The sequence below is a fragment of the Haemorhous mexicanus genome, chromosome Z (assembly GCF_027477595.1).
Source record: "Haemorhous mexicanus isolate bHaeMex1 chromosome Z, bHaeMex1.pri, whole genome shotgun sequence".
Taxonomy (NCBI): Eukaryota; Metazoa; Chordata; class Aves; order Passeriformes; family Fringillidae; genus Haemorhous; species Haemorhous mexicanus.
Genome location: NC_082381.1, coordinates 64629503 through 64650161, shown reverse-complemented (window position 1 = coordinate 64650161; position 20659 = coordinate 64629503). Strand labels below are relative to the sequence as shown.

Sequence of the window (20659 nt, the reverse complement as noted above, 5' to 3'; positions counted from 1 at the left end):
CAGGATACAGTCCTTCAGGAACAGGCTGTTCCAGCATGGGTTCATAGTCCTGCCAGTAAACTTGCTCCAGCATGAGCTTCGCTCCATGGGGCCATAGGTCCTGCCAGAAGCCTTGCTCCTATGTGCGCTTCCCATAGGATCATATCATTCTTTGGGCATCCACCTGTTCCACTGTGGCCTCTTCAGTGGGCTACAGGTGAATCTCTGCTCCTCCATGGACCCTCCATGGGCTGCAGGGGAACAGCTGCTTCACTGTGGTCTGCACCAGAGGCTGCAGGGAAATCTCAGCATGTGGAGCCCCTCCTTCTTCACTGACCTGGTACCTACTGAGCTCTTTCTCTCACATACTCTCACTCCACTCTTCTCTAGCTGCAGTTTTTTCCCCCCTCTTTGTTAAATACATTATCCTAGAGATGCTACCATAGTCACTGATGGGCATGGCCTTGGGCAATGGCAACAGCAGGTCCATCCTAGAGCCAGCTCACACTGTCTCATTTGGACATGGGGGAAGCTTCTGTCAACTTCCCACAGAAGCCACCCCTGTAGCCACTTCAGCTACCAAAACCTTGCTACACACATTAACACAAAATACTTTTAAGATTGGGTTGTTTCTTAAAGAGGGAAAGTGAAGTTTCACAAGCCAGTGCAAACATGATTTACAAGTGTGTTCATGCCAGACTTACTTTTTCACCTTGGGAACTGAAACTGTATGAAGAATCTCAGTCCTTAATTTCTTGAGTGGAACTATATCTTAAATTTTGATGTTTTGCTTTTGTATGAAGTATGTTTCTTACAGATATTTCTGTTGGTTTTTTCTTACTTTCTCCCACATTTGATGCCACATATATGTAATTGTACTTTACCTTTTTATTTGTTCAGCTGTAGAGATAAGTAAAACAAAAATATGAAAACTGTGACAGCAGAGACAGTCCTAGAAGATGACGTTTAACAGGTTTTTAATTTGTCACTGCCACTTGAAATACTATGTTTTCAAATTCAAATTTTAAGTTCCTTGCTTCTGTTAAATTGCATTTCATCAGTGTTCTCCTCAGTCATGTATTTAGTTCTATCCTAAGATGCATAAACCAGCCTTTGAAGTGTAATGGTTTAGGTTGGAAGGGACATTAAAGGTCATATAGATCCAATATCCCTGCCATGGGCAGGGACTCCTCCCAGTAGACCAGGTTGCTTAATGCCCCATCCAGCCTGGCCTTGAACACTTCCACAGATGAGGCATCCACACTAATGTATGCTAGTGCACCTGTAATACAGTGAGCTTGACCCTTTCATGTACATTAATGAAACACCTTTCTACTTTCAAGTCATAGCCTGAGAAATAGTAATAGTACTATTCTTAAATATCTTAAGTAGTACAGCTATTTAAGATACTTGATGTTAGATTAATTGTTGACATTGAGACATTTGCTGTAAAAGAATTAAATCACAGTAGGAAGTTGAACTTTGTCTACTTGGTTATGAACCCAACTGCTTCTTCCAAGTGTCAATGCTGATACACAGTTTGGGGGTTTTTTTAACTTGCAGGACTATGTTGTTTTACAATACAATAAAAGCAGTAAAATGAAATTTATTAAATTACCATTTTAATTAGTAGTAAACTGTTGTTTCCAAGAATTTTCAATAGGGATCCCCAAAAGTATGTCTTCCATTGTGGTATTTTTGAGCACACATGAATATCCATGCCTTAAGGTACTGAAATACTTGTAAGAAGTCTAACTACACGGTTATGGTAATAGATGTCCTTTACTGACACTGTAAACATTTTCAACAGAAGACGTTTATTAACTAAGTCCTAAATTTGGAGTCAAAGCATACTGACACTATTACTCACTTTCCTGGGGTTTTTTCTTCTTTATGTAACTATCATTAAAGTGTTGTTAGAGGAAGACACTTCCTTTAACAAGTAAAGGTTTTCAGAGAACTTGTAATCTAAGAATATTGGTGAAAATATTTGAGATCTATAGAAGAAATTTGCTTCCATCAGTTAAATATAAAATATAAATATGTATTTCTAATGTTAAATTAAAGTGGAACTTTTATGTGTCCAGGATTTTTAACTCGTTTTTTTCTTATGCTCTAGGAGGGTCCTAATAGTCTGATTAATGAAGAAGAATTCTTTGATGCTGTTGAAGCTGCTCTTGACAGACAGGATAAAATGGAAGAACAGGTACTAAAACTTGAAAAATGTCTTAATGATGAGGACTTCCTGAAAGACGTCTGTCCTGAGGTGTATCTCCTGAAGCGCTAGTTAATTTATTCAGACACTGATCAGGGAATTCCCCTTACTATTTTTACAATAAAATATTGTTGCTCAATGCTAATTTTGAGATAGTAACTTCATAGCTTGTCTTGAAAATAATAGTATAAGTGCTAAGTTTATTGAATGTCTCTAGTTTCTAATTCCTAAATAAATGTTCGGTATGAAAATTATCTCTATGTGACTGCTGCGCTGTTAAGATAAAAATACCAAATACTACTGTCTCTCAAAATCTCAGCTGTCTCTCAAAATCTAGTAATTGGTCTGAAGTTTCTTTTTACTTCAGTGATATATGGAATAGGAAAGACATTGTTCTGCCTGGGTACTTCACTAACTAATTTTTTTAATACTCTTCAGGGGCAAGTATCAAAAAGGGTAAGATACATTCTAGAAAATAGATACCGTTTAGAAAGTATAGCAGCATATTAAATGAGAGGGAATAACAAAGTCATGCATCCTTTGTTGTAAAAGACTTTATGCTTAGGAATGAATCTATAACAATGACTTCAGAATTAGAAGACTTTTTAGTGGACCTGTAGTACCCAACAGAGTTTACCCTATGTTGTGATCTCTTAGCAAAAAGTGAAGATTTTGAGTGACTGTGATAGTACTACCTGGATCTTTAGTGCTGCCAGTATGTTTTGCTTTACTCAGAAATACACCTTGAAGTTTAGATTAATTCAGTCTTCAGGCCCACTCACTGAGAATTCCAGTGGGATGACAGCTTCATGCCTGTCATGGACAGCATTAGTTGTTGTAGTCACTATGTAGATTGAGCATGACTCACTTTGTTTCACAGTCCACCCCGTAGCAGCTGACTAATAATAATTAAACCTGTGTTGTTGCAGTCCCAAAGCGAAAAGGTTAGATTACACTGGCCGACATCCTTACCTTCTGGAGATGCATATTCTGCTGTGGGGACTCATCGATTTGTGCAGACGGTAAAATATTTATCCTGATCTTCTCAGAATAATGGGCCGGTCTGTGCTGTTTCTATGTAATGTTTTGTATGGGTAGGTGAGATTTTTTTTTGGTGTTTCTAGTAACTTCCAGGGGCCTACTTATTTTCAAAAAAGAGTAGCTGGAACTGAAGAAGGACTGCTTTTTGTCTAAGTTCAAAAATACTGATTTGAGAACCTATTTAGAATATTCTTTACTTGTATCAGGCTTGTCAGGCAGAGAAAAAGGAGAAATCCAAATCGGCTAACCGCAGTATCTTCAAGATACCTTCATCCAGATTCATTGAGTTGATTTTATTTTTAAAAAATAATAATCCAGTTGGTTGTATCAGGATTGGTTGACTTGTTTTTGAATGTTACTGGAAACACTCCTGTCAGGGCTACGCTGGGAGCATAATGTGTAATAGGTGCATGAAATCAGCATTTGCTGCTGTGCTTGCTGCTTATGGTGCTTTTGTTTTCCTTTTCTTCATTATCTTGTGCTTGCAAGTTGGTACTGAACGCTCTGTTGTGCCTTTGTTCTGATTACTTGGTTTTTTCTTTGTCTGTCTCTGGTAGCCCTATAGTCGCTCTTCCTCCATGTCTTCCATTGATCTAGTCAGTGCCTCTGATGATGTTCACAGATTCAGCGCCCAGGTACTGTATTGATGTGTCAAGTGGGGGTTGCATATCTTTGCTTTATATCATCCTTTTCTCTAGAACCTGGGTTTTTTTGTTTTTTGATTTTTTGTTATGTCAATCACTGCTTGCTTTAAACTAGTACATTGAGACAAACAAAGGAGTTCTCTATTCCTGTACTAAATGGTTGTCTTTCTTTACATCCAGCTTGCATGCATACCACTTGTGCAGAGGCCCAAATCTTGTGAAACTATTTGGTTTACTTCAGTAGCTTTAATTAAAATGTCTATAGTTTGAAAATTTTGTATCTCTAGTGATAATGAAAGGAGAATAACATGTTTTACAGAGACTGGAGATAGTCTTTGCTTCAGATAAATTAGTTTTTCTTGCTTTTAAATCAAAAGTTTGATTTTTGTCAGAAGTGTTAATTTGTAATGATATTAATACATTGAGTCTTATCGTTCACTATTACCATTTTTTACCTCTGTGACTAGTTTGATTACCAAAAGGCCATTAAACATGTTGACCAACAAGACTGTGTTGACCAACAAGATCATATTGAAGTATTCATGTATCACTTGTCCTTCAGAAATTAAGTCTGACATCTTGAATATGTCAGTGTTGCCATAATGACATATTCCAGTAGTGTAAAAAATTACTTTAGGTACTTACTAGGAAGGTGGTAGTTTAGAGTAGAATTAGAAAAGTGTTTGCTTTTTAATCTCCAAAACAGTAGTTCAGATGTGTTTTTCATGCTGTTTCTTTCCTTCTGTGGTGATACGTGGATATGTGATGGTGAATATGAAGCTTCCTTCTGGGATCTGCTCTTTTGGAGGTTTTTTAAAAGCTCCAACCAATCTTTTTTTTTTTTCCTAATAGGAATGGATTTAATTTTTTTTTTTAAACAGAGCTGGGAGTTTTATTACCTGCAGACCTTACTTCTAGCTCCATGAGCAGAACCAACACTGGAGTACTTGCCTAGTGAACTAAAATTCCAAGACCTTTTACAGGCGGTTTGTTTCTGAAATCCGAATTTACTGCAAGGGAAAAAGTATGCAAGTCCTATTGCACAACAGTACAATGGGAGTACCAGGGCTCCTGGTATTCCAGTAGCTGAGTTAGTTTTCTAACTTGTTTTTCCTTTGGGAGGAGGGGTAATAAAGTGAGGGGATAATAAAATAAGGGAATAATAAGTAATAGAAAGCAAGTTTGATTACCAAGATGGGAACTAGTACTCCATCTGGTTGTGATTGCAGCCATCATTCAGCATAAGGGGAACTTATATTTTCAAAGACATGCAGGTGTCCTCATTTTCACCTGTTTTATGCCTGTGATAACATTTCTGTATTCATATGATAAACCTGAGTTGTAAAGCACCACTGTGACTGCGGAACTGATCACCTGCAAACACACCTGAGGTGGACCAGATCATTATCACAGTAATGCAAATTGTGGTTAAGTATCAGGATTAAATGGACTGAAGTTGCTCTTTTTGCCTGCTGCATGGATCATACTACATTAAAGTTACTATGGAGTGCCTCCTAATCCAGCTTCAAGTTAAGGGACTCACTACAGAAAGTATGAATATCCCCACATGCAGTTCCACCCTCCTAAAACAAATTTTTGCCAGACTAACAAGTCACTCCACCTGTTCTGGAGTTTCATTCTACTGAACAAGACAACATAGAGCATGATGAGAATAACAGACTTTTTCATTCTACCTGCTATGGACTTCATTAAAAAATTATTAAAAAATGGCTTCTGTTCCCAGGCTGACAATTTGGCTTTAGGAAGGAAAACTAATATCATTGTTCTTAATAAATGTGATCTTTTTCCTAGACTTCATGTGAATGAAGGGAATGTTGGTATCAGTAAAAGTAGCAACTTACAACCCTGCTTTTAAGACTGAGAAGTATAAACATGTATTCTGATGGGAGCTGTTTCTTCACTGTGTGTCTAGAAAGACATTGTTGTCTCTGCCAGTGGAGTGGGAGTTCAGATCAGTTTCTTTTAAAGATCTGTCAGCTTTATAATAGGTTCAGAATTGTTCTTAGGCCCTTTAAAGGGAAAAAGTTGACACTCAAAGTTCAGGTCAAGGCTGTATGACATACAGGTTGCAAATATTTTTGCAGACCGTTCTTGTAGCCAACTAGGAACTCAGAGGTTAGAGTGAGCCTCTCAGGTGGGAGAGAATCTTTGGATCTTGACTGTGCCCCTGAAATTGTTGCAAGTTGACAGATGGTGACCAGTGCATAGACGAAATAAAGTTTGTACAGACAATGTGCACAAGCAGGTTGTGTAAATACGGCATTTCCTGGTGAAGCAGGAGTCTGTTCAGATTACATACCTGTGGGTGCCTCGTTCTCTTCTTTGCTTGATACTTCCTTCATCCCTTTGCATCTAACACATAAAGCAAAAAGTATCAAAATACAAAAGTAAATGTATAAACATACCTTTCTTCCTTAATAAAGTAAGAGGTGGGATAGAAAATACATAAGGGCCTGAAGGTATGGCAAGTATGTATTGAGAGCATAGTAAGAATTCCTTTTTTAAAGCAGTGTGACCTAGAGCTAAATCATTGAATATTAAATAGCCCACATTCTTACCCAGTTTATGTACTGTCAATGTTTTACTGGGAAAAAAGGGAAGAAACTTTTGTAGGAAACCTGCTAGTAACTGGCAGCAAAAGTTGGCTTGTCTAGAAGCTGAAACATAAGTCTTGGGGGTGCTTTTTGTTCACTGAAGCTCAGAACCAGAGCATGCAAAACCTGGATTGATAACTTTGCCTTATCTAGATAAGTCTATGCTTGCTTAAACTAAGACAAACTAGGATTTCCATCCAATGGATTTTGTTTTTTCATGTTGTGATTCTAGAGTTTTATTTGATACAGTTACCTTTTTTCTTTCTGGCCTAAGTGTATTGCCTGTTGACTACATAGTACAAACAAAATTACTGCCTTAAATTAAAAGTAAATAACATCTTTCAGTTCTGTGTCATATAAAAAAAGATTAATTAATATTACTTTTGCTTTCTACTTGTTCTCATACTTGCTCAAATATGTTTTACATGTTTTACTGCAAACTAGGCTTCATATTTTTGTAAGATGTGCAAAAGCACCCTGGTGTTCAGACTGTTAATTTTGTGATTATGCACTTTTTCAACTAATCTTTGTGTTGGTCATTTAACTAATTTTGTTTGTAGTGCTTTTTCTTTTGGAAAAAGAAAAGGGTATTTCTAGTAGTTCAGGAAAATGCTGTGAATCATGTGGACTTGCTTTATGTGACTAGTAGACAATTATCTTTTGGATGGAAAAAAGATATTAAAGTGTTTCAAATACTTGAAGGATTACATAGCAGTGGATATGCTATGCTTTTGCTTCTGTTTTTATCTGAGGCATTAGGAAAAGGGTGGGGAAACCAAAGAAACAGAATAACATATTAGATCTAAAATAAGCATCGTCTTCCTGTCCCAGTACCCATTTTCATGCATACTGTATAGAATAAAAAATGAGATATTCATATAGCTTGATAAAAATATAGTAAATATTTGGCTGTAAAAAAAAAAGGCATAGCTGCCAGCAAAATAAGTTTTAAGTGAGCATTTTGTTAGAATTACAGAATCTCTGTACCATCATAATCCTTTGAGTGTAGGCATTTCTGGGTTTTTTCTAGCTGTCAACTGTGCAAAGATGACTCTGAAACAGAAGAGGCATGCTTTGCTTGTGACTGTTTTCTTTGCTGCTCTTCCAGTATGACTTTTCATGTACATTTGCTTTTTAGAGCTTGGCAGTTTTCCTCCCTAATCCCCTGCCTTTATTGAGCTTTTAAAATGCTTTTCAGTGAATATCTTATAATGCACTGCAATTCCATTTAGAGATACTTGCAGTTCCTATCTGCTGAAATAAAGAACTGTTTTAGGTAGAAGTGATGTGGTTTGACAGTATAAAGGCAAAAAGGCAGGCTAGGAAGTACCCACAAATGAGGAAGTTGGAATTTGAATCAAGATTTTGGCTTTTGCTTCTGAAGGCTAGCGTTATTTGTTTGTTCCTAACCTAACAGAGAACTCTCTTATTCAAATTTAGCTCCTGCACAGGAATTGAAGTATTAACTTGTGACTTCCAGTGCTGTACAGTGTCTCCCCAAAAACATGGAAGGAATGAGTTAAAAATGCCTGTTTTTTTTCCTTTGCAGGTGGAAGAGATGGTACAAAACCACATGACGTATTCCTTGCAAGATGTAGGAGGAGATGCCAATTGGCAGCTAGTGGTAGAAGAAGGAGAAATGAAGGTAAATGTTTGGTTAATTCGTATGATACACTGTGAAGACAGATACTTCCAGTGTACATTTAGCAGTGTTATCTCTACTTCTAGACTCCATGATCTTAAGGGTCTTTTCCAACCTAAATAATCATTCTATGATTTTTGAAAATATTATCAATCAGCAAGTTATGCTGTTGTAACTTCTATCTGGGAATAGCACTGTTTAGGTTGGGACTAGGGTCCATGAGAACTATGGCTTCTATCTATTTATTCGTACAAAATTCTATGTAACTCTTGCAATAGATTCATCTTTACAAATTTCTTTCTTACTCTCTCCTGTTTAAAGCTTGGTATCAAAGTAATGTGTAAATTCTATGTGCAAAAATAACAAGAGTAACAAGCTACAGTGTTGGCTGCTCCACCATGATTATAAATCCATGTGGATAGTAATAAATAACCTAGCTTAATCATTCTTGGAGTAAAAACCTTAAAGTACTGGTATTTTAATGTGAATTGCCACATAAGAATGTCTTCAGTGGATGTTATTAGAGAACACTTTCATGGCAAATTATTCATGTGATAAGCTTCTAGGTAAGTGGTTTGTTAGTTCGGGGTTTTTTAAGACAGATTAAATTTAAACAATTAGAACATGAGCAGTTTTGACAGCTTCTGTTCTACATATAATTTTTTGTGTTTGGCTATAGGTGTACAGACGAGAAGTGGAAGAGAATGGAATAGTTCTAGATCCTTTGAAAGCAACCCATGCTGTTAAAGGGGTAACAGGGCATGAAGTTTGCCACTACTTCTGGAATGTTGATGTTCGTAATGACTGGGAAAGTAAGGCATTGGTTCTTCAGCTTTGAAGGTTTATCAGCAAGAATAGTATTTATAGCATTGTCCTATTGTCTGTGACTGTTCACTGATGACTTTTTTTTTCCTTCCCCCCACTCCCCTCCCCTTTTAGCAACAATTGAAAATTTCCATGTTGTGGAAAATTTAGCTGATAACGCAATCATCATTTACCAGACACACAAGGTAATAAAACTTCATTTGCATACCTTACTGAGACATCTGAAGCATGCATGTTCTAATATTCTGAATACTTCCCTGGCCTAACAACTTAAAATACTGTTCTGGACAATATTCCAGAACAAGTTCTCTATTAAACTGCAACTTACATCAATTTTCCTGACTTTTCTTGAGAGCATAATTGGTTATGCTTGTGTCTGGTAGAGCTTGTAGTAAGTAGTCAGTGAGGCCTGCTTTTAATTCATTATTATATCACTGCAAGACCAGATTCATCCAAAGCAAACAAAAGCAATAAATCACCACTGACTACAAGGAAGAAACCTACACCACTGTATCAGATGGATTTTTGCAAAAATGCAGGTTAGCATTCACCACAATTAGTTGACATACCACCTCATAATGCAAGTGGTTTTAATTGTTGGTACAGCATTTGTTCTTGTACCTTAATTGTTTTTTCCCCCAAAATGGTCCTGGTGTCAATCTATAAAAATGTTCATTTAAATTACAGCCCAACAACTGAAATGCAAAGATCTGAAAAATTTATAGGATTAAAATTTACATACTCATCCTTAGTCTTGCATGTTTCTAAATATTAGTATATTCAAATGTTAAAACAAAGGTTTTTCTTTGACAATTTTACCAGTAGTGCTGTTACATTAAAACTTCTTTAATAGAAGACTCATAATTTTGAGTAAGACAGTTGTGTCATCTGTATTGGTTGTGGTAAAAGCCTGAACTTTTTTCTCCTGATAAATGTCAGGAAAATTAGTTCTGTATATTTTCTTATTTTGTCACACATTTCACTTCTAAAACTTTCTCTTAGATAATATCAGTTTGCTATATCTGTCTTACTGAAGTAGTAGCTTTTTGAGGTAATATTTTTTTCAAATACATCCCTTCTCTCTCTTCTTTGGAGAATGTGACTGTAGATGCATCCTTATACACCTAACCATTAGTTCATTTTGTTCATTAGAAGTATTCATTAAAACACAAACTTGAGGTTCAGAGTACAGGAGGGTAACTGCCTATTCCTATTTTTTTAACTGAAAAATTCATTGCCGTTTAGTGCTCTGCATTTCAAAGGCCATAAAGTTTTGCTGTTATTTTTTTTCAAATCAAGTGTAGCCAACCTGAAATTTCTGTTCCCTATTTACAACAGCTATGTTCTCTTTCAGTTTTCAGAATGAAATTACTAACTTGACGATACCTCAACTTAATAATATAACTGACCTGGTTTGCCTTGCTTGGTTTTTAATTTTAACTGAGGGTAGTAGTTAAACCTGCAAAAGCTTATGTTCAGGTGTTTCTCTGCAGAGAGTGTGGCCAGCCTCTCAAAGGGATGTGCTGTATTTGTCTGCCATCAGAAAGATACCAGCATTCAGTGAAAACGATCCGGAAACATGGATTGTGTGCAATTTCTCTGTAGAGCATGACAGTGCTCCTGTAAGTATTATTTTGATTCTGTGAGGTTCTGCTTTTAAGGTAGTATTTCTCTTCCCATGGCAATGCATTTGCGAGGGCGAGGGCTACTGAGGGGTTTTACAAGAATGCAGTTAATTTAAACCAGGTGGTAAAATGACTTGATGAAGGCATTCCTAGCCAAAAGCTTTCTTGCCTTATCTCTCAGTTGGATGATCTAAGGTGTTACAGCAAAATGGAAGCAAAATTTCTGGAGATGTGAAAACATTTTAAAGAATTGAGTTTATTTTATATGGAATCAAATCAGCATCTCTTCGGCATTGTCAAATATAAGAGTAGGTTTGTATAATTACAAATAGGGTTAAGTCTCCATTTTACAGTTTTGCCTTGGTTCTGTGAGATAATAGCAATGATTGTTTTCCTTTGATTTCTAGTCCATAGCTTGCTTTTAAGGGAAAAGTTAACTGATATTTGTAAATGCTGATACATTATTCTTGAAATATTCCTTTACTGATTTGTCACAACAGTTGAAGTAATTCACTTATAATTTGTTAAGCAAGCAGAAACCAAAGATTCAGGCATTTTAGATCATTTCCCTATCCACCATGTATTTTTCATTTTACTCACTTTCATGTTACATCCATGTAAGTGCTACAAAGTAGACTCCAGAAACACAGTTTCTAGAGTGTCTTAGACTTCATGATGAAAAGATGTTCATACTGAAGTATACTGAAACAAATTTAGTTTAAAGCTTACAATACCTCATATTTTTGGCAGCTGAACAATCGCTGTGTCCGTGCCAAAATAAATATTGCAATGATTTGTCAGACGTTAGTAAGCCCACCAGAGGGCAACAAGGAGATAAGCAGGGACAACATTCTGTGCAAGATTACGTATGTAGCTAATGGTAAGTATAACATTTTTCAGTATCCTTATAGATGTTAATTTTGGGAAGTTGAATACTGGCACCAAAAAAAAAAAAAAAAAAGGCTTGAGGCCTTTTCCCTTTTCTATCTATATATAGCATCATCTTTGTGTTCATCATGTTCAAAAGGTCTCAAATTAAGGTGCTACATGAACTGGTGAATGGGTCCATTTATTATGTGGTACTCTGGGAGGAATAAATGGAGGAGCTGTGTAGTTCAGTCCTAAGTATATAGCCTTGGGATGGAGGAACATGAGCAGAAATGTCTGCAACTGGAATAAGTTGGCATAGCTTTTAGTTTCAGTAATGGTATGTTGGGGTTTTTCATATACTACTCTAATTTTTTTCTCCCAGTTCATTTCATTAGGCTGAAAAGCTGCTGATAGTAAAAATACAGTTCTTATCCCCTGTTGCCAAGAAGGAGTAAATACATTTTGTATGAAGATGCTTGCAAGCTGTATAATTTAGTCTACATTTCCGAATTTTTTTTAGCTGATAGAATCCTTGGTATTGAGTGACCATCAAAGCCAAATTGTATTGTTGCTGTACCCAGTATTTAGAAATGTGTTGTAGTATTAGAGAGACATGCTTACTATCTTTTTTCCTGGAGCTACAAAACACTTCAAGGGTAGCTCACTCTGCTTTTTACTTTTTTTTAGCATTTCCAGATTACTTAGAAATTGTGTTTTCATTGCTAAATTCTGAACTGTGAGTATATGGGAAGTGATAGCTTTTTCAGCAACATACTTTCCCTGTGAATGAAAATGTAATTAAAAATCAATTCAAGTTTTGTTTAAATGTTTTATCATCATTTGCAGGGTGTTGCCTATATGGCAGTTCTGCAGGCAAATGCAGTAATTATTGAAAAGTTAAGAGTGACTCTGTTTTCTTTGAAATAAGAAGTCACTCAAGTCTCTTTCTCTTTGTTTCTTGGAAGCCCATAGAGAATATCCTCCTTTATTCGGGAATTTTCCCAAGACTCACCATAAAGCATATTTAATGTTTTCTTAATAATGGCATCATAGATCTGGACTGAGCTTGAGTATTGCGAACAGAAAGTACTACAACACAAGCCTAGGCGCATAAAAAAATCTGCTGATGGTTATTCTTTCTTGTTACTTCAGGAAGAGTTGCAGGAGTAATTAAATAAAATTTACTTTTTCAGCATTTAGTGGAGTTGCTTTGTTTCAGTGTCCTTCTTCCTGTTTACTTCTAGTGAACCCGGGAGGATGGGCACCAGCATCAGTGTTACGGGCAGTGGCTAAACGAGAATATCCAAAGTTCTTAAAGCGTTTTACATCATACGTGCAAGAGAAGACAGCAGGAAAGCCTATTTTGTTCTAGTACTAGCAGGTATACATACTTTTAAAATTCTTGATTAACCATTTTAAAGGTCAAATGAAATTATGCAATCTGGGAATGTCTTACATGATTAGCATGGCTTCAGTGCTTACTTTAGCATGCAATATACTTTTTAAAAACTTGTAATTTGTGTGTACAGGCTGCACAAGTTAGCCAGCATTAGTTTTCATAGACTTTTTATTGGTTCATCTTGCAAGTTTTTGCATACATGTCCAATTTATATAGAAGTAAAATAGAATGAAGTACTGTTTTTTTTCAACTATCACAGGCATTTTGTCCTTGTTCTGAAAAAATACATACTGAAGTTACTCTAGAGCCTCACGAGGTTTTTATAACTTAAATTCTACTTACAATTGCATATTTCATAGACTATGAGTACATTTCAGTTTTCTTTTATATTGACATCCTAGTTTTCACCTAGGATTTTTATTAATGGAACTTCACTGACAGACCAGCATGAATTACTAGAGTATTTAGAAGACTGTGACTTAAGTTTTTAGCCTTTCTGATGAACCTAGGAAAGAAAAGGGATTTCCAGGTGCTTTTTGAAGTCAGTGGATATGTTCTTAACGGTTTAGGTTTTTGGCTAATCTAAAGTTGTTTGAACAGTTAGAAGATGATTTGACATTAGAAGAGGATTTCTTGATCACTTTGAAGATATCTGAGCCCCTTAGTGTTAAATAAGGCTTAACTTATTTTTGCTAGTTTTGACTCCTACTATGTATTTCATTTTCTGTAACTGTGGTCATGTCAAACCACAGAATTCTGATTAGTTGTGCTAATGTTACAGCATCATTCAGTCACTTCTGAAGATGAGTGTCTATCACTTTTTCTATGTGTGACATAGGTTACTTCTATTTTTGGATTCTGTTAACAGTGTCTCCACAGTAAACAGTTCTGTTTACTAAGAATCCAAAAGTCTTAATTGTTTCATTCTTCTGTGACAGGTATCCCTGTAATGATTCACAATTTTAAATGTAAATTATTAGAGAAGTAGTGTAAATAAAGCATTAGAAACAGGGTGCCACAAGCCAACAGTTAGCACATGATCATAGCAGTCCTGATGATACTTAAGGTTTTAACAAGTTCATTTTGCTCGCAGTATACAAGGTTTTAAGTGCTGTATTATTTTCTTTGCTTACCTGCAGCAATCAGAACAAGACTGGGTGAGCATTCCACATTGGAGAAGTGACCATGCACAGAGCACTCCATGTTGGAACGAAGGATCTACAGTCTTTTTATGGCCCAGGTTCTAGGCTTTGTGTACTGAAGTGAAGAAGTGTTGCAACACCATGGGGCTGAATATTTAACAATAGCTCTCTCCTGCTAACTTTCTTGCTGAATCAGTGTGTAATTATAAATACATGTATTGATAACATGTATATGGCTCTATTTTTATTTGCTTGCTTTAGAAGAAGAAAAGCGCATTCAACTTTGAATCACCAACATGGGCTACTGTGTTAATTTTAAACAAGTTGTAGAATTTCATTGTCAACCTTCCTAAGATACTTCTGCAGTTTTTGTGCATGTGTAAAAAGCACAAGAGACAAATGCACATATAGCATACTGTATGTGCTTTATATGCACAAATATCTGTGTGGTATTTTGGGGTTGTTGAAAGGAGTGGCTTCAGTAAAACCTTGGTAACTTGTTGGCAGGTTTTGTTTTGCTTTGTATAATCACAGTTCATTGCTGCTGGTTACTGTAATGAATCATCTTGTTACATAAAATGCCAGTTAATATCTGAGGGCTGTCAATATCCTTATGACTTTGCCTTTTCTATTGTCTTACTCTTATGACGATCTTTAGTTCTGAAGGAGTAAGAGTGTGAAAAGCTTTATTTTTTCCAGATATCTTTATATTTCTATTGTATTTTTTAGTTATGTAATATGTGCTGCATAATTTTTGTTATTAAACGTGATCCAGAAATATCTAGAAAGATTCTGTATGAGAGGGCAAGAGACTGCCTAAAATCTAGGAGACATCTGTCCATGCTATCTGTGGACTACTTTCTTGGATAATATCTGGGGCTTTCCCAAAGCTGTGAGAAGGTACACTATAATATTTATTGAAGTAATTTGGATTACATAAGACAACATTCCCAGTCTAGACTGAGGATGAGTTCATTATTTTCAGATCCTGCATGTGTTTTCCTCATCTCAATAAAGCTGTGCTATGAGGTTCACATAGAAAATTATTTGCCTCTTGATCAAAAACCCATCAGAACTACAAAAATGTGTAGTTCTTACTGGAAAGTTCCCTTTAGCTGCTGTGAAAATTTAAATGTCAGATGTTTGCCTGCCTTTGATTCTGGAGATACTTGTTAAGAGAGGACTGTGTTGGGCTTGTACTGACTGTGAGGTCTTTTATCCGTGCCCTATAGTTGAAAACTCTTCAGAGACTGCTCGGTGTTTCACTAAACTGGGTATCTTGAGGAAAAAATTTGCAGATATATTTTCTTTAAAAGAAAGCTGAAAGTCAGATTTATTTGTTATAGTGTGCTAGGTGCCTGGAAAGAGATATAATACAGTAATTTAGTGAAGACTTGGTAAATGAGTAAATATGATCTGCACAGTGTTGAAAAACATCTCTGTTCATCTTCTCTGTAGAGATGAAACCCTACCGAACACATGATTACACACATATGCAGATTTCATGCTCCATAACTCTTCCCTTTTTATTTGCCTTTCTCTAATGGCTTGCATGGAATATGCCTTATTACAGAGTTATTCTGTTCATTTGAATATGTAGAAAAGTGCCTATATGGTAATATTAGCAAGGCAAATAAGATGAAAATTTGTACATCTTTACTATATCACCAGTGAGCATTTTATATACCAACGTTAAAAAACAAAATCTTATACCTCAAAATGTACGTCATCTTTTTACAATCAACCAAGCAGTGGTACATTCCACCATAGCCACTGATGGAACTTAAAAAAAAAAGTCCAAAATATAAAGAGTTTAACTCCTTATTTGCCATTTCTGATAATTGTTGGAACACAGGCAAGTTTATTAATTTAATAGGATAGCTTTATTTTACAAAGGTATGGAAAGTTTACAAAGCAGTATATAAACTTATATCATTAGTTGCATTTGCACTAAATGTGATGTACTTTTGCGATTTATTCTGTAAATAAAATGACACTACAGATACTATTTGTAAAGAGTATGTTTTACTTTTAGATAAAGGCACTGGTACTTCACTGTAGCTAGCCCTGCCCAATCAGATTTGTAAGAGGCTTTTTAAAGACTATGGAAGGAGTTACATGACTGAGAAGTCATTTTTAATGGACCTCTGAAAAAGTAATCTCAAAAGGCAGTAGGCTTCTCATATTGTCCTTGTGCGAGTAGCCATTAGATCCTTTCTTCTGGAAGATACGTTGCTTTTATGGTTTTATACAATTTACCCTGTCTCTTGAGCCCATCTCTCTTGTCAGTCACTGCCAGGTCTGTGCGCTCTGAGTTCATTTCGTCCTGTTAACAGATCAAGAGTGTTAACAAAGCTGTGGTGGTCTTTGCAGAAGCAGCTTCTGACTCTAGAATGGTTGTTTTGTAAGCTGAACCAGTTCAAAAGGCTGAAAATGCAGCAATCATCAGATATTGTTCTCTGGATATCTGCATCTGTTTGGAGAATTTGGATGTTGCCAAACTAGATCTGAAGGACATGACTTGATAGAACTTGTACTGGGAATGAAAATGAGATGGCCATTGTTATTCTGTCTGAGAACCTGAAAATCTTTGACAAATTTATCTGTGAAAAATGTGATGCACTTTGAAAAAACCTTACCTTTTACTTAATTGGGCTGAGCTGGCTTATCTGAAGTTGTGCAGATTCTCTTTAATCAGATTGTCCACCTGTATTTTTGTCAAGTTGTACAGATAATGCTGTATTTGAATTGCCACTGTTCATTTACAGACTTAAAACATGAATCATATTTTTGAGTACCTTGAGTGTGTAGAGTTGTAACTGTTCTATAATAGCTTTATGATCCTAATGATAAGTTTTAAAAATTAAAAGAAGTTGGCTCTTACATGTTACAATCACAAATTTAAAACCAGTATTTAAAATTTAAAAGTATTAAAAATTATGAAGAAAAATCTTGGCTTCTTGTTGTTTTTAACTTTGCAGTGTTTCGGGAAACCTTACCTTTTAACCAACTTTTAAATCATGAATGAAGTTATAAACAATATTCTAGTGCATGGAAAACATTCAACAGGAAAGCAGTTTACTTATGTTACTGAGGTCACTGAGATGAAAACCTGAATGCCACATTAGTTTATACACTGAGAAGTTCATTTTGTGCAAGCAATCAGAGGGGTGTTAAAAGGTGCTCCTACTAGAGGGTAGTCATAATATAGAGCACTTCCAGAGTATGTCAGCTCTTCATTTGTACGGAATAACAAGATTCTGGGAGCTTGCATGGGAAGAACAGCAACCCAGGACTAAGATGTGCCAAAGCATAAATTTACGGCTATTCCAAAGAATAATTTTTAGTAACTGAGATAAGCTTCCATGAGCAACTTTTGTTAATAGTAGAAATAGGTGGTGCCTAATAGATCAATAACAATTCTACCTTTATTTGTTACAGTGATTTCTACTTCTTTATATAGCAATCAGGAAAATTGTGGAAACCTTGCAGGTATGCAGGACTGGAGGAACAGTTTGAAGTAACAGAAGGCATTACTTGAACAGAATCAAAACCTAAGCTCAGCTGTATCAGGCCTCTTGTAATATATTGCAAAAAATAGAGTCCTGAGGTAACCTCTGACCTTGGAGAATGCAGCTATTTTACCTGGCAAAAAGGAAATCCCATTCCCCCCCCCAAAAAAATCACATTTCACATTCATGGTACCATAACTTATGTGCATAATTTAAAAATTGCACACTTTCCAGTAAAGAGGTTGAGCATTTCTGTGTAACTACAGTATCATTTGACCCTGGATGATGAATATAATTAGGGCGATGACATGCAATTTACTGTTGTGTATTACTAACACTAATCATCTTCTGTCTCCACCTTTGACAAGCTAAGTTTTATATGAGAGAAAAATACATCTTTTGTTAGAAGAAAGGGACACACTTCGAGCATTAGCAACCTGAAAGTGTCCTCAGCTGTAGCCATTGATGCAGTAAGCTCTCCTCTCTGCACATCTGCCCCTTCTATGCATGGACTACAGTCAGCATAAGGTAGCCTGGTACCAAGGATTGCTGCAGTTTTCAGGGTTTAAACTCATTCTTCTAAAAAATAAAACCTTTTTTAATTATTTATTAATTTGGATCAATCAATAGTTAGACCTGTTATGATCCATAAGACTTCCTAAACTTCAGTGTGCCAGGAATAAGCCACAGATTGTAAAAGTCTGTAGCCAGTGATTTTTAACCAGTGCTAAGAGTGGCAAAATATGACAACAGCCCTGACAACTCCCATTTGCTGGGATAAGACTGCCACTCAACCATGGAAGAGCCTGGCACATGCAGCTCCTAAGAAGTTATGCTCTGTATATGAGGGAATTCCAGCTCGGAGGTCCAGGATAGTGTGCTGTCTTGGTGAGGGCGAGTCATGCCCAAGTATGAGCAGAATTGCAGGTGTGTTTGTACCCTCCAGAAAATACTTGTAGTCAAGGTAATGGGCAGTCACACTGGTGACACCTCACTGCTGCCCTGCTGGAAATCACTGCCCTGTCTTCAGCCTGAGGGTCCTCAAGTACCACCCCAGTACTCAAGGCTCTCCCACGCCCCACACTGGAGCCTGCGGCACTGATCCAGTTGAAAATGTTGCTATTTAAAACCTTTCAAAGCTTCTTCTGAGACTGGCCCCTGCCTTTAGTTGTTTCATAAACACTTGGGGTGCTGAAGGGTGGTAACATTTCTGACAGAGGTTGGAACAATTTAACAGTGGGTAAAATGGTTGTCTCCTCTAAAGAACCTGAGAAATTTTAATGAGCTCCTTTATTTTTCCTGACTTACTTGACTGAACTGTGTTTGAAAACTCTCAAACCTAATTCAAATAACACTGAATTATCACAGCATTACTAGGGTAACTAACCATCCTACTATCAAGAGAGCTGCTAAGCAAAATCATCAGTAATTCAACTAACAGCTGCTAATTTGTTTGTACTATATTTAATGAAAAATTGTGAATAAAATTTTTCATATAAAGCACTTAACATTTCAATATTTAATACAGCTGTCAGCTGTGAGAAATTCAGTAATAAAAAGTACCTGGTAATTTACTTTCTTATTACCTAACCAATTCCAGTGAAAATAATGGAACACTAAAAGATGTGAAAACCACTCGCAAATGTTAATATTACTAGATTTTCTTCCACTTCTAACTTTGGTTACATCAGAAGAAACAGTCTCCCTAACAAGTACGTGTTCCAGTCACATAAGCTTTGGTGAAGAGGTGTACAGTTAGTTGCTCTTTTATACAGTAGTTTCTGTGTTTATGCTTGTGTGAAACAGGAACTGTATTAACTTCCATCTATTACTGAAAAGAAAAATTTTGGATGACTAGGTGGGATGCACAAATTCTGCTCTAAAAAAACTGAGACAGCAGTGGGATCTGGGTACACAGAGGGATGAATTCCAGTAAGTCCGACATTTTTGGAGTGTTAGGCAATAGGCTTTTTAAGTTACCTCCCAGGCAAGAGAAGGAAAACTATTGGTATTAAGATTTTATTAATGATTTTTTTTAACAGTGCTAATTTAAAGTGTCCACTTTTCATATTCACAAGTGAAAGAAAAAAACACTCAGTAATTGCAACTGCCAAAACTGATATATAGTACTTTATTCCCTTCTCCCTGTTTTGATTTGCCCACAAAAAGCTTTTTAGAAAAACATCCTTTTCTGAAACACAAAAACAGTGCCTTAGTGGCCAAGATTTTCAATCACATCAGTCTTTTGGGGTCAATTTTCTCCAGGTGTACTAGAGGTTTCAGCTGCTCAGCAAAGTTCCTCATGTCATCAGAAACAATGTCCTGCCCTGCTGGCGCAACTACATTGAGCTCCACCAAGTAGGAGAGGGAGAGCGGCTCAATGCTCTCCGTGTTTCCTGGCATCAGTATGCGGAAGATCTTGTACACCACGATCTTCATGATGCCCTTGCGGAACACGTGCCCTTTAGCCACGAACTCGTGGTCCATACGGAAGCCCATCTCCACCAGGAAGTCCGTCAGGTTGTCGGACGTGGCGATGTCCACGCAGTTGCGCACCAGTGCGTGGCGGTTCTTGTCGCCTATTTCGGGCTGTCCCAGATAGCGCAGGTGCCAGGGCATCCCGCTCTTGTCCATGGAGCGCCGGGCGCGCAGCACGAAGGGGCTGGCCTGCTGCCCCTTCAGCAGGAACACCATCTCGTGGTCCAGGAAGGTCTCGGGCTCCATGTTGTCGCACAGCCCGCGCAGGCGGTGCAGGAGGCTCTCCAGGCTCTGGTCCAGCACGCTGCCTGCAGAGACAGCGCCACGACCATCGCCTCCCCCACAGGCCGAGCTGGGCTCCCTCCGCAGCGCGCCCGCCACAGCGCCCTCCGGCCCGCCCGTGCACGGCGCCAGCCCCCCCACCGCCGCTGCCCGCGCTGCTCGTCCCGCGGCCGCCTACCTTGGAGCAGGTACTCCATCATGTTGATGGTACCGCCCGTGACGGGCATCATGGTCACCGGCGGCGCCTCCATCGTGCACTCCCGCACCGGCTCCGCGGCCTCGGCAGCGGCGGGCAAAGCGGCAGCAGCGCCCCCTGGCGGCTCGGCGGGGCCGATGGGGGGCTGCGGGTAGGGCTCGGGGCGAGGCGGGGCCGGTGGGGGGCGGGGGGCG

The 20659-nt window shown here is 37.5% G+C and overlaps 2 protein-coding genes across 3 annotated transcripts in view; one reads left to right on the top strand and one right to left on the bottom strand.

Annotated features, from left to right (window-relative positions):
- The window catches only part of CERT1 (ceramide transporter 1), an 82376-nt gene extending 65429 nt beyond the window's left edge, over window positions 1-16947 (top strand). The window contains exons 9-18 of one of the 2 annotated variants that reach the window (XM_059873253.1): window positions 2099-2185; window positions 3124-3216; window positions 3793-3870; window positions 8044-8139; window positions 8816-8948; window positions 9076-9146; window positions 10455-10583; window positions 11337-11466; window positions 12701-12837; window positions 13995-16947. In XM_059873253.1, coding sequence (XP_059729236.1) covers window positions 2099-2185; window positions 3124-3216; window positions 3793-3870; window positions 8044-8139; window positions 8816-8948; window positions 9076-9146; window positions 10455-10583; window positions 11337-11466; window positions 12701-12828 — 945 coding nt within the window. In that variant the 3' untranslated portion in view covers window positions 12829-12837; window positions 13995-16947. The remainder of the gene's footprint in view (window positions 1-2098; window positions 2186-3123; window positions 3217-3792; window positions 3871-8043; window positions 8140-8815; window positions 8949-9075; window positions 9147-10454; window positions 10584-11336; window positions 11467-12700; window positions 12838-13994) is intronic. The other variant, XM_059873255.1, reaches the window with a different exon arrangement.
- A 2567-nt stretch (window positions 16948-19514) lies between these two features.
- MED18 (mediator complex subunit 18) lies at window positions 19515-20607 on the bottom strand. Its single transcript, XM_059873256.1, has 2 exons — window positions 20448-20607; window positions 19515-20295 (listed from the first exon to the last, which is right to left on the bottom strand). The coding sequence occupies exons 1-2, from the start codon at window positions 20518-20520 to the stop codon at window positions 19742-19744; spliced, it is 627 nt and encodes a 208-aa protein (XP_059729239.1). The 5' UTR covers window positions 20521-20607; the 3' UTR covers window positions 19515-19741.
- Window positions 20608-20659: the final 52 nt, after the last annotated feature.

Bases quoted from the DNA above. Each gene is read 5' to 3' on its own strand.
- MED18 (XM_059873256.1), bottom strand. From the start codon at position 20,520: ATGGAGGCGCCGCCGGTGACCATGATGCCCGTCACGGGCGGTACCATC. The intron at 20,296-20,447 runs GTAGGCGGCCGC...CTGTCTCTGCAG, and splicing joins GATGGAGTACCTGCTCCAAG to GCAGCGTGCTGGACCAGAGC.